Consider the following 14,106-nt stretch of genomic DNA (forward strand, 5'->3'; position numbering starts at 1 on the left):
CTCTAGCCCAGAGAGGCAGAAGTGGATGACCAAGTTTTGAGTCTCCATCCCAGAGCACCAGAAGTGGATTGACCAAGTTTTGAGTCTCTAGCCCAGAGAGGCAGAAGTGGTTTGACCAAGTTCTGAGTCTCTAGCCCAGAGAGGCAGAAGTGGTTTGACCAAGTTCTGAGTCTCTAGCCCAGAGAGGCAGAAGTGGATGACCAAGTTTTGAGTCTCTAGCCCAGAGAGACAGAAGTGGATTGACCAAGTTCTGAGTCTCTAGCCCAGAGAGGCAGAAGTGGATGACCAAGTTTTGAGTCTCCATCCCAGAGAGCCAGAAGAGGATTGACCAAGTTCTGAGTCTCCATCCCAGAGAGCCAGAAGACCTACAGACATTTGCAACAAGGCTGCAATAAGGTTAAGAATCTTATGCACCTACTTCAGGGGCTCAGCTGCATCTTCCAGATTTTAGGACCCTTTTGTGTTCCAGAAGATTAGCACCTATAGCACTACGTGTTCAAGGCTAGTTTCAGAAAAGCAAGTTTATCTTCACATTAAATAACGGTACTCTGACATTGCAACCCCCAACTTACTTGCATCTTATGCACTTTATTACTTTGTCATTGATGGTATTCATTTAGATGTTGATTACTCTTGTTTATTAGAGTACAATCTATAAAAAAAATTATTAACAAAAGGTACAGTAAGAGACAATACAGGCTAATGTCAATCACATTAATTCACATTTAAGTGAATCCACGGTTTAATATTTGCCACTTTTGCTATGCTCTTATTTTCCCTTTTTTTATTTTCCCTTTTCTCTGTGGAATACTTGATTGTGATTGGTCAGTCTTGACATTCTGAGGATTTTAAGGTTTCCACAATAGATTGAAATGGTTTCCACACTGTTGGCATGTTTAAGGCTTCTCTCCAATGTGAGTTCTCATGTGCCTGTTAAGGCTTACTTTTTGAGTGAAACTTTTTCCACACTGTTGGCAGGTGAAAGGGTTTTCTCCAGTGTGAAGTCTCATGTGGTATTTAAGGTTTACTTTTCGGTTGAACCTTTTTCCACACTGTTCACAGGGGAAAGGGTTTTCTCCAGTGTGAACTCTCATGTGGACTTTAAGGTTTTCATATAGACTGAAACTGTTTCCACACTGTTGGCATGTGAACGGCTTCTCTCCCGTGTGAGTTCTCATGTGCCTGTTAAGGTTTACTTTTTGAGTGAAACGCTTTCCACACTGTTGGCAGGTAAAAGGGTTTTCTCCAGTGTGAGTTCTCATGTGGATTTTAAGGTTTTCATATAGACTAAAACTGCTTCCACACTGTTTGCAGGTGTAAGGTTTCTCTCCAGTGTGAGTTCTCATGTGCCTGGTAAGGTTTACTTTTTGTGTGAAACTCTTTCCACACTGTTGGCAGGTGAAAGGGTTTTCTCCAGTGTGAACTCTCATGTGGATTTTAAGGTTTCCACATAGACTGAAACTGCTTCCACACTGTTTGCAGGTGTAAGGTTTCTCTCCAGTGTGAGTTCTCATGTGCCTGGTAAGGCCTCCTTTTAGGTTAAAACTTTTCTCGCACTGTTGACAGGTAAAATTCTTCTTTTCACAGCTTCTTATCTCTTCAGCCGGTGGGCAAGTAAACGTTTTTTCTTCAGTTATGAACTCATGGTGTTTTTCAAGCTTATATTTATCTTCCGTTTCATTCAGAACTCCAATCTCCTCTTTCAGTGTCATCAGACCTAAGGTGAAACAAGAACAATAAATTGAACACATTACCTTCTTTTGGCATCTACTCATGGCTAGATTTCTATTCTAGTGATTTTAGATCAATCGAGTAGTCAGGCCCACACATAGATATAGGCTGATTTTTTCCAGGGTTGCTCGTATATAATAAATTAAGTATCAATTATCAGGATTATGTCACTTTGGTCAAGCTTTTTCATTACGGTGTTGTAATTAGTTACTGTACTCAAGTATCGTTTTGGCCGATTTTTTTTGTTTTAATGAGTATCAATGATAATAGCATTTTTGTTAAACACTGTTGTCTGTGTGTATCCTACATTTGAGCGGTTCAATGTCAGATCAGACATACCTTCAAACCAGTTGTTGGTGATCCTGCAGATTATTTAAAATATACAGGTGTCTTTAGTCAGTTTATACAGATTTCATTTTCTTTCTAAATGACATTGTTTATCAACTCAAACCTTCTGGTTCACCTTTGGATATAATTCCCTAATGGTTCTTTAAACCACTCTACAGTGTAATTTGATCAATAAATGCTTTGACTTGCAAGGAGTTGTTCCAGACTATTTAAAATATGCCTCGGTACAATCCAGACTTAAGAGGCATAAGTTAGACTTCTCTTCGACCTATTTCAAACCTTCCAAGAGGGAAAAGAGAAAGTGGTTTTTCCATCAACTACTAAGTTTCTTGGTTGATTACAAAATGTTTGATGAATTCCAAGCAGGATTTAGAACATTTCACTCCACTAAGACGGCTCTTTTATAAGTTTTCAATTATATACTTTTAGCTACTGATTCTGGAGATTCTGTAGCTCTGGCACTTTTAGACTTGAGCTCTGCTTTCGTTACTGTGGACCACAATGTTCTTCTGGCCCACTTAGTAGTGGGCATTAGAGGTTCAGCTTTTAAGTTGGTTCCAGTCTTATCTTACAAACAGAAGTTTCTCAGTTAATATTGGCAAATTTCACTCTTCCTCTTTTGACCTGCGGGGTCCCTCAAGGCTCTACTCTAGCGCCCAAGTTATTTTCCTTGTATATGCTTCCCCTCGGTTCTATCTTTGAGAAGTATGGTATAAACAAATATATATTCCTTTGAAACATAAGAATGGATTAGACCCGATGGCTGACTGCCTCGTGGATGTTAAAGCATGGATGTCTGAATGAGAGTAAAACTGAGATTGTGGTGTTTACCCACTTCGGATACACACGGTATATCAAATCTAAATCTTGGTGTTCTGGCATATTATGTAAAGCCTTATGTAGTAAATAATAAATAAATCTAAACCAACAACATGTTTATTAGAACCTGTACCCACTAAATTACTGAAAGAGTTGTTACCTGTAGCAGAAGAACCGCTTCTCAATATTATTAACTCATCATTATCTTTAGGTCATGTCCCAAAACCATTCAAGCTGGTAGTTATCAAGCCTCTTATTAAGAAACCACAATTAAATCCTAGTGAATTGGCAAATTATAGGCCCATTTCAAATCTTTCATTTATGTCTAAATTTGTAGAAAAAATTATCTTTATGAAGAATTTCAGTCAGGTTTCAGACCCAACCGTAGCACAGAAACCGCACTTGTTAAAATTACAGATGATTTGCTTCTTGTGTCAGATCAAGGCTGCATCTCATTGCTTGTTTTACTTGATCTTAGTTCTGCGTCCGACACCATAGAAATTACTAAACAGGTATTCAAGAGTAGGCTCTAAGATGGTTTAGATCCTACCTGTCAGATCACTACCATTTTGTTTATTTAAATGGGCAGTCATCTCATTTATCACCAGTATATGGAGTGCCACAAGGATCTGTCCTAGGTCCTCTTCTATTTTCACCATACATGTTGCCCCTTGATAATATTATTTGAAAATAGGGGATTAGTTTCCACTGTTATGCTGATGATACTCCGCTATATATCTCAATGAAACCAGATAAAAAAAATCTAAATTATCTACGGAGTGTGTTAAAAATTTTAAAGATTGGATGACCAATAAATTTCTCCTATTAAATTTGGATAATTACTTTTTGGACCCAAAAAAAAAAAAAACAGTACACAGAATTTTGTCTTTAGAAAACCATATTTACCAAGTTACAAAAACCGCATTCTTCCATTTCAGAAACATACGAAACATGTTACCTGTTTCTGATGCAGAAAAGCTAGTTTCTAGAGGCTAGAGTCCTTACCAGGTAGGGCTGTGCGATTAATCTAAATCGTCATTATTTCTAAATCGCTTAATAGCACAATTTTCCACAGCACTGACCTCCCGCAGTATGCTATCCATAGACTATAAAAACAGACTGGGCATATGTCTACGTAACTACAGGTTCACACACTGTGTGATCTGTCTTTTTTCAGAACCCATGTTGACGGTTTTCACACCACACGCGTTAAAAGGCTAGAAATAGAAAGGTGTGAAAATATCTAGCGCATGAGCATAGAGAGTTGTGAGTGCACAGGACACAGTTTGAGCGCGAGTAGACACATTTAAAGTGCACAAACTCTCTCCGGGTGAGAGCAGTGTGTCTGGTTTGTCACAAAAAAAGTCCATAAAAGTGACTTCGTGCTTCTTTGGGATGGCACAATCAAGCGACGTTCACTTGCAGAAAGCAAGCTTCTAGAGGGCACATAAGTCTGAAGTAACAAATATAGGTAAATGGGTGCAGAGCCACTGGTAGTTTTGTAGGCAAACATCAATGCCTTGAATTTTATGCGAGCAGCTATTGGAAGCCAGAGTAAATTTATAAACAGAGGTGTGACGTGTATTCTTTTTGGCTCATGTAAAATTAATCTTGCGCGTTCTGAATTAATTGTTATGGTTTGGTGGAATTGGCTGGAAGACCTGCCAAGAGGGCATTGCAATAGTCCAGCCTGGACAGAACAAGAGCTTGAACAAGGAGTTGTGCAGCATGTTCCGAAAGAAAGGGCTTGATCTTCTTGATGTTGAATCAAGCAAATCTGCAGGATCGGTCTGAGAAAGTCAGCTGATCATCAATCATAACTCCAAGGCTTCAAGTGATTTTTGAAGGAGTTATGGTTGATGTGCCTAACTTGATGGTGAAATTGTGATGAAACGATGGGTTTGCTGGAATCACAAGCAGCTCTGTCTTGGCAAGGTTGAGTTGAAGGTGATGGTCCATCATCCAGGAAGAATGCGAATGCGGAGATGCGAGTAGCTACCGTCAGATCATCAGGATGGAATGAGAGGTAGAGTTGAGTGTCATCAGCATAGCATTGGTATGAAAAGCCATATTTCTGAATGACAGAACCTAATGATGCCATGTAGACAGAGAAGAGAAGTGGTCCAAGAACTGAGCCCTGAGGCACCCCAGTAGTTAGATATTGAGACTTGGACACCTCACCTCTCCAAGATACTTTGAAGGACCTATCTGATAGGTAAGACTCAAACCATTGAAGCGTGGTTCAGTGTCAGTGTGGTTGTTGTGTGTGAGAAATGTAGAGACTTGGTTGAACACAGCTTGTTCAAGTGTTTTTGCAATGAAAGGAAGAAGGGAAACTGGTCTGTAGTTCTCTAAAAGAGATGGGTTGAGGGTGGGTTTCTTAAGTAGTGGAGTTATTCGTGCCTGTCTAAATGATGAGAGAAAAACACCAGTGTGGAGGGAAGTGTTGATGAAGTGATTGAGTGCAGGTACAACTGCAGGAGAAATGGCTTGAAGAAGATGAGATGGAATAGGATCAAGCGGGGAAGTACTAGGGTGATTAGAAAGGATTAGTTTTGAGACTTCTGCCTTAGAGAGTGAAGAGAAGGATGTAAATGAGTGTAAGTTTGCTGGTGATATGAGCTTGACTGATTGTGGTGTGGAAAATTGTGCACTAATGTGTTTAATTTTATAAATGAAAAACGTTGCAAAGTAGTCAGCTATTAGAGATTAAGCAGGAGGGGGAGGAGGATGACAAAGAAGTGAAGAAAATGTTTAAAAAGCATGCGAGAGTTAGACGAATTGTTAATTTTGTTATGGTAGTATGTCATTTTAGCAGTGGATACATTAGCAGAGAAGGAAGATAGGAGTGACTGATACACATTAAGGTCAGTAGTATTTTTGAATTTGCGCCACACCCTTTCAGCAGCGCTAAGCTTAGAACGGTGTTCGCGTAGAACAGGGGTGCCCAACCCTGCTCCTGGCGATCGACTCTCCTGCAAATTTTGTCTCCAACCCTAATCAAACACACCTGCCTTTAATTTTTAAGTGAGCCTGAAAACCTTAATTAGTTGCTTCAGGTGTGTTTGATTAGGATTGGAGCTAAACTTTGCAGGACAGTCGATCGCCAGGAGCAGGGTTGGGCACCCCTGGTGTAGAATATCAGATAACCAAGGGGCAGAAGGGGTGTTACGGGCTGGCCTGGAAGATAAGGGGCAAACAGTGTCTAAACAAGATGTAAGAGGGAAGCAGAAAGTATCAGTAGCACTGTTAGCATCCAAAGATGCAAACAGTTTAGGGTAAAGAAGTGAAGATGAAACCATTGCAGATAGTTATAGATGTATATTTCAACACCTGAGGCACCGCTACAATGAGCTCTATGACCGATTTTTACGAGCCCCTGCTCTTTCTCTGTTTTTGTTTTTCACAGTCAGTCTGTGAGGAGCTCTGTGGGCAGGGCTCAGCCGGGATAGTGTCCATGATAGTGTTTTGGCTGCATGGTGTTATCAGTGTCCTTGTGGGATGTGTCAACCACATGATGACTCGGACCCGATGTTTTCTGAATATCATACTTCCCCACATGGATGATGATTCGATTTGCAGTCTTGTGCTTCATCAGAATGTTCTGAAGTTCCTTGTTCACATCAGAGACCATTTTTTGAGGAAGGCAGCATGTTGTTGTAGTCCTGCTACTAATGTTTCTGATAACAGAGTCACCCACTATCAGACTCCTTGGCTCGGCTGCGCTCTGAGCTGAATGCCCCTGTCTGCTCGACCTTGAGCGCCTGTTAATAGCGGTGTTAGCTGATAGCTGATCCGATCCATGTTTTATCACATTTGGGGATTCCTCAACCGCATTCATTAATGCTTCAAATCTGTTCTCAAGATGTATAGGGGCTGGTTGAATGCCAGTATTTACAAGCCTTGTCATAGTTGCAGTGTTGGGCAGTAGCGTCGCTACAAGCAGCGAAGCTACTAGTTTAACTACATTTCTCAGTAGCTTGGTCGTAGCTTCGCTGCTTTCTGAATCAAATAGCTTTTCAGTAGCGAAGCTCTTTTTTTACCAAGTAATGCGGTAGCTTCCACACAAGCTACATTTTCGCAAGCATTTCTGATGCTCAAACTCAAATCGGGAAATCCAGGATCAGTAGTGACGCGACGGCGCTACTTCATCTTGTTCGTGTTTACGGTGGATAGCAACCAACCATCTTTATGATGCATTACAGCCACCTTCTGCACCGGATGGTACCACTCCTTGGCCAGTCACGCAAAAAATTATTTGATGAAATGATGGCATAGGATGAGGTCGGAGAACAGTTAATCCCGAGGAGTGAGTCGCCGTGGCCGTACCTCGACAAGTACATATCACTGACCTATATAACAGAGAGAAAATGTGTTTTCAGATGCTGTTTGTAAAAATTATCAGGGTCCATCCTGGCCATTTTTTTGTACGGTTTGGAGGTCTTGCATTTTGTTCTGCAAAGGCCTACAGTATATTAAAGCTGCAGTAGGGAACTTTTGACGCTCTAGCGGTTAATAAACAGAACTGCTTGCGTCTTGCGGAAGAACATTGTAGCCGGAGCTACTTCTCTCTGTTTATGTCTATGAAGAATCACAAAGGTACTGGGTTACTCCGCCGCGGTACCCCCGAAGCAATCTAAAATAGTCCGAATATAAACACTTATTATAGGTGCACCCTAGTGATTCAAGACAAGCCAAAAACACGGTTTGGAAAATGGATTCATGGTGTACTCGCTTATGTTCATTTTTCTACATTTTGAAAACACACAAAGTTACGGACCGCAGCTCTGATTGGTTGTTTTTTACCGGGAGCGGATGACTTTCTGCAAATGGCAATAGGACACTGGGAGGAGCCAGAGGAGCTTGATTTTTTCACAGATTATCTGTCTCATATTCTACTGTCAGGACATAATGACATGTTTAACAAATATGTAAAAAATATATTTTTACAAAAGTTCCCTACTGCAGCTTTAAGCATGCCCATGCAACAGGTGCATACACTTACTAGTGCGCACATTGTTAATTAAATGCATTTAGATTGTTTTTGTTGCCAAATTGATAAGGAACACAAAAACTATTAAACTAAACAATTACACCTGCCTATCTGTTTGACTGCAAGTTTTGAGCATTGACTTCTAATAAAACGTGTTCAACATTTAATTTTAAAAGTAGCAAGCTACTGTTGATGTAGCTTAGCTTGCTACATTTCCCAGGGGGGTAGCTTCAGTGTAGTGAAGCTTAATTTACTGTAGAGTAACTGGTAGTTTAGCTCACTACATTTTCCAAGTAGCTTGCCCAACACTGCATAGTCGAATCTGGGGTAGAGGAAGCTACTGCAGCAATAAGAGAAATTTGTGACAATCTGATGTTTTGTGTTCCTTTGGGTCTCGCTCCCTGTTTGTGGCATCGATTAGTGTGGCGATCAGTTTCGGCTTGTTCCTCTACACTTGGTATAAACTGTTGAGATTCAGAAGATTCATGGAACTCACAGGCTGTTTGCTGAGGGGGTCCATGACGACGGTCTGCTGAGTGTTCCGTCTGTTTTGGAAGTCCAGCAAGTAACTTTGTTTCAAGAATCACAATCGTTTGTAGAAGTTTGCAGCAGTTCATGCAACAAGTAGATCCAACAGGAGGCATTTTCTCTCTCTTCTGTTTGAATGTAGGCATTTGTTATCCCGTCTCTGGAATGTAAGCTGCTGGCAGTGGGAGGCAAAGTCTTCTTTTTGTAGTATTATTCCAGTCCCAAAGAGTTTTTAGTTTTAGCGTTTGAGCCAAAAATCTGTTGTTTGAGCACTGTGCTGATCTGCTGAAGTAAAAAATCTTAGAAAATCAGAGAAAAGTACAGAAATAAGAAGCAAAGCGCAGAGCAGTAAGCTAGAATGTACGAATGGTAGCAAAGCCGGAAGCGTAGCCTAAATTAGTTAGCTCACAAGTCCTTATTTAGGATTTGTTTGTTTAAATACACTTTTTGCTGTTTTCCTATTTTTGATTTATATTAATTTACCTGTATAGTAAAACTTTGCCTTTTTGCCCAGGCCACTGTGGTGTTTGATGCCTTTCAGAATGGCTTTCTTATGTTGGTCCCTTAACAGGGTCGTAACACCAATGCATGTCAAAAAAGGCAAACCTGACACAGGTTTTTTTTTTTTGCCATCCGTCTAGACATTTTGTTACACCTTTACTATTTTGAGTTGTCTGTTCTAGAGACATGTTACAACTTTTTGATAAAGCTTTAATTGGTTTTCTTTTGGAATGACCATAAAGCATGTCTGTCAAAACCGTGATTAAAATCGAAATCGCAATATTGATCAAAAAAATTGTGATATGTTGTTTTTGTCCATATCTCACAGCCCTATTACCAGGTCAAGAAAATATGATAATATTACCCCAATTTTACAGTCTCTGCACTGGCTACCTATTAAGTTCCGTATCAGATACAAATTATCATTACTTACCTATAAGGCCCTAAATGGTTTAGCTCCTGCGTACCTAACTAGCCTTCTACCACGCTACAACCCATCACGCACCCTAAGGTCACAAAACACTGGACTTTTGGTAGTTCCTAGGATAGCAAAGTCCACTAAAGGAGGTAGAGCTTTTTCACATTTGGCTCCCAAACTCTGGAATAGCCTTCCTGATAATGTTCGGGGTTCAGACACACTCTCTCTATTTAAACTTTATTTTTGAGCATATCACCCCTGTCCTGCACTCGTTACATTGGTTACCTGTGCGCTACAGGTTTTATTTGAAAGTGCTCTTATTGGTTTTTAAGTCTTTAAATGGTTTAGCACCTTCTTACCTCTCAGACCTATTGATAGTCCACCAACCTGCAAGAGCTCTCAGGTCTGCCAAGAGCAGAGCTGAGGATCTTTGACGGAACCCGACGGGACCGGATGTTTCGGGCTTCATTTATATCATCTAACACGGGCTCGGGTTTGCGAGGTAAATGAGCGGTCATGTGATGTGTTTTGATTAATGCGAGAAAGATGTGAAAATGTAGGTGTAATGGAGGCTTGCCTCTGGTGATTACGCTTTGGTTGCACCAGCAACTAAAGCAAAGTCTGAGGTGTGGAAAAGTTTTGACCATGTTAACAATGAGAATAATGATCCAGAGGGTTATATTGCTGGACGCACCATCAGTGAGCGCAGGAACGCACTGAACCAATCTACAGTGGATTCAATCATTTTCCTCCACAAAAACATGTAGACCTAGCCTAATCTCTGTGAGTAAAGGTCTTTCAAATTATAAATAAGTATTAATTGAGTCTTAAATGCATAATGTAGAAAGAGTAGGCTAATGTTGGCATTATTCTTTTATGTCAGCTGCTAGTGGAGAAGCAAATCTGGCAAATCTTAACTTCGTTATGGCCAAATGCCCATCTTAATTTAGAATTTATCTTGATTTAATTTGTTAAGGAAGACTCTTTTATTGGTGCGTTGGCCTATTTATAGATATCCTACAGAAATCAAAACCGCCCCTACACTATCCATTTTTAAATCCAGGTTAAAAACATTTTTATTTCATCTGGCTTATTATTCATGTATTGCTCTGCCCTGAGTCTTGCAGTTTTATTTGTCATCCTTGTCTTTGTTTTTAATTCTGTCTGTGGTTGGTTACTTTGTAAGGCACACTGGTCAGCAGTAGTTGTGTTGTGCTTTATAAATAAATTGAAATTATGTGGGAAGCTTGAAGCAGCACACAAGATACAGATAACTTCTGCACACTTTTTGCTTTAAAAGAGTTCTTGAGTTAAGAAAATGTAATCAATGCTGTCACATGATAAATCTGCTAACAGGTAAAATATTATATAATATATATATATATATATAGCCCCTAAAAGTAATAGAAAATAATGTGAAAAATTGGGAATAGTGTAAAAGCATAGACAGTCGCCAAGTTTTCCTCAGGTGTGTGATCTTTTAATATTTTCATATTGCATATTTTTTCCTATTAACATTTTTGTTTTAAAAGTATGGTAATTACTGGTAAAATATACCAAAAATAATACAATTTAAAAATATACACTTTTTGATTTACCATAAAAATAACAGCTAGCCATTTGAATTATATAACATTTATTCCATCCATCTCAGAGTAACCTACCAAAATTGTGCAATCAATAAAGCTCTTTCTGATTCTGATCAGCAAGTGAAACACCAATTTATAATCACATGCATTATGCATTTTGAAATTATGTTTTATTTTTATTTATACCAGTAAAGGAGTAGGTTTTCAAACACAAATTTGTATGTGTTGTCTTATTAAACAAATCCTTTTATTTAAACCCCGTGAAAATGCAGATTTGTTAATAACACTGAAAATCACTTTTTACTATAGACTCAAACAGGAAATTACCTGTTTGAGTCTACATACATGAGTGTTTATGTGTGTCTGGTGTAGCGTCAGGTAAAGCGTTTCCTCCAGAGAAGCTCCAGTGCCTTTACTTTCTCTTATTTATGTTCTCTTCATTGTGATCAAAATGCAATCTGTTATTTCTGTGCCTGCTTTGAGCAGCTATAGACCTTTATCAGTAATTACAACAGTTAAAGCTTCTGAGTATTTTGTAAATGAGTTCAGCTTTGAGAAAGAAAACCAACCTGTTTGATCCTCAGTTTCTTCTTGTTTGACACTGAATACTTCTTCAATCTTCAGGTCTTCACTCTCCACTTTAATAAACGCCATCTTTATAATAATAGTGTCCCGTGGATCTCAGTCCCTTCAGCAGTTTTCAGAGTTTCTTCAGAGTTTCTCTGTGTTTGGACGCTCTGTAAAGCTTAAGATGATAAACAATTAATAGAAAGAAAATAAATCAAACTACATCTGGTTCAGTAATCAGTGAACTGATAAGAGAGTCAAAGAGTGATAAACTGGTCTTACATTACCTGACTAGGCAAATACAAATAAATAACACTAAGTGATGTTTTCTGACTTAATTATTTATTTAATAGATGACACTTTCATGAAAACATCGCTAGTTGGTTTGTTAAAGTTGTCTTTATTAAGTTTGTTTGTTGTTCTCGTAACATTGTGAACCGGAAGTGTCGTCAGAGTGCGGTGATTAGAGCGCTTAGAATCAGTGAATCATTTTGACGCTCTCGACTCAACTGACTCGTTTAAAAAAGATCCGTTATCCATCACTACTCGCCAGTGATTCCTGTTCATGTTCAACAAAATCACGATAATGGAGCGAAATGAGGCGCTTCTTTTCTGTTCCTCGTAAACGAAGCGCTGTACTCAAAATACCGTGCATTAATGTTGGTAAGGTATTACAATCTTACCTTCAATAATCACTGAGGCATAAAGCAATAATTTAAAAACACACAAAAAGTCAGTGCTGTCAGATTTGACTCAAACTTAAAACGCTTAAAACACTCACCTTTCTTCAGCTGAATCACAACAGACGCCGGAGCGGCCTTATGACGTCACATCGCCGTTCCAAAATAAAAGTCCCTTTCACAAGCTAAAACCACTGTGTAATAAAACAGATGGCAGAGGAATTCATGTGAGGATGATTCTATAATTGGAGAAAAATGTGGCATTGCAGAAATATATATTTTTTTTCACTAACAGATTTTTTTAGTATCTTATTGAAAACATATTTAGGTTTAAAAATGCAGTGCTTGTCAAATCACTCGTAATGAAAAAAACAGACGTCTTTATGGTATTGTTTGTCAACTTTGTTAAAGACAAATTAGCCAATGTGTAGAAATAAAAAGAAATCATAAAAGGAAAAATCCTTCTTAATTCATTAGACAAACAGTCCTTACATTTCACCACTTGAAACTGAGATAATGTTTCACCTATGCATACGTTAAAAAAATAAAAATAAAAAATAAAAATAAAAACCCTGTCTTCACAGAACCGTACACATGGAAAATATTTTTCATCTTAAAATGTATTGAATACAATGTCCAGTTAAAAAAATCAATGTTGTTGAAATAATGCAAGGGTGCAAAATAAATTAATACATTTTATTAGATATGAAACAAAAATATTTTGTGTGTGAAAATAGTTCATAAACAGAGCTGACCCTTTAAGTAACAGAATTGACAGAATTGTTTGATGGACCGTCAATTCTGTTACACTCTTGACAGCAGTGTTACTCTACCTTGGTAACAGAGTTTGACCATTTTCTTTATTTATTTTTTTTTACATAAAACTTAACTTGCTCGCATAAATGCTAAGAGCACATGACACTAATTTAATCATGATTAAAAACTTTTAAATAACAGAAAGTGTGATCAGTGAGATTTTGGCAACATATTTGACACTTTATAAAATAACTCCTGGTGTAAGAATTTTTTAGATTAAAATATTTTCTTAGAGAGCACACAGACTTTTCAGTGGTTCACACTTAACAGTGAAGGGAAAGTGACATCATTTCCTCTATCTTACATAGTTGTGGGATATAATGCCACTCATTTAAAGGCAAAGTATGGTAAGGTAACAGAGTTGATGCAAGATTTACAGACTCATATATTTATAAGAAAAAAAAGTTATTTTATTTTGTATAATGTTGTAGAATCGGGTAAATTACCCTTCAGGGCTTTTATAAATACAATTATTGAAATATTAGGAAAAGAAAAGCACAATAAAATATTTTGATTACACAATGATACATGGTGGAAAAAATGCGCGGACTAATTCAGATTTGAAAAGGTTTTTGACAAAGATATTTGAGCGACAGAGTACAGTATGTCCAAATGTGTGAGCACTCTTCTGAATGTCTTGATATTGCTGGTGGTGTCCCCCAGGGGTCAGTACTGGGCCTCAAATTATTTAATTTGTATATTAATGATATTTTTTATGTTTCTCAATTGGTTAAATGTGTATTGCTTGCTGATGATACAAACATTTTCTATAGTGACGACAATTTGGAGGGACTTATCAGCGTTGTAAATAAAGAATTAAGTAAATAAAAAAAATGGATGGAAAGTAATAAATTATCCTTAAACCTAGATAGATCTAAAGTGATGTTTTTTGGAAAGTATCAAGCCGATTCACAGAAACTGGTTGAGATAGATGGTGTACACATTGAAAATGTTCAGGAAATAATTTTTTTAGGTGTAACGATAGACGATAATTTAAGTTGGAATGCCCACATCAGACATATAACTACTAAAGTCTCTAAAAGCCTTGCTATAATAAGTAGAGTAAGTATTCTCATAAAGAGCAGTCGTACAGTTTGAGAGGATTTGGGAACTTTG

At 38.1% G+C, this 14,106-nt stretch overlaps 1 protein-coding gene across 1 annotated transcript; it reads right to left on the minus strand.

Annotated features, from left to right (window-relative positions):
• Window positions 1-554: 554 nt before the first annotated feature.
• On the minus strand, window positions 555-12,363 carry LOC113047315 (gastrula zinc finger protein XlCGF8.2DB-like). The gene is made up of 3 exons (XM_026208676.1): window positions 12,276-12,363; window positions 11,497-11,672; window positions 555-1,717 (listed from the first exon to the last, which is right to left on the minus strand). Exons 2-3 carry the CDS (start codon window positions 11,579-11,581, stop codon window positions 897-899), a joined length of 906 nt encoding a protein of 301 aa, XP_026064461.1. The 5' UTR covers window positions 11,582-11,672; window positions 12,276-12,363; the 3' UTR covers window positions 555-896.
• Window positions 12,364-14,106: the final 1,743 nt, after the last annotated feature.

This window comes from Carassius auratus, chromosome 28 (genome assembly GCF_003368295.1).
Source record: "Carassius auratus strain Wakin chromosome 28, ASM336829v1, whole genome shotgun sequence".
Classification (NCBI taxonomy): domain Eukaryota; kingdom Metazoa; phylum Chordata; class Actinopteri; order Cypriniformes; family Cyprinidae; genus Carassius; species Carassius auratus.

What these genes read in the sequence shown, in the direction of transcription:
- LOC113047315 (XM_026208676.1), bottom strand. Translation starts at nt 11,581, where the DNA reads ATGGCGTTTATTAAAGTGGAGAGTGAAGACCTGAAGATTGAAGAAGTA. An exon ending in AGAAACTGAGGATCAAACAG is followed by an intron (nt 1,718 to 11,496) that starts GTTGGTTTTCTT and finishes GTTTCACCTTAG; the next exon opens with GTCTGATGACACTGAAAGAG.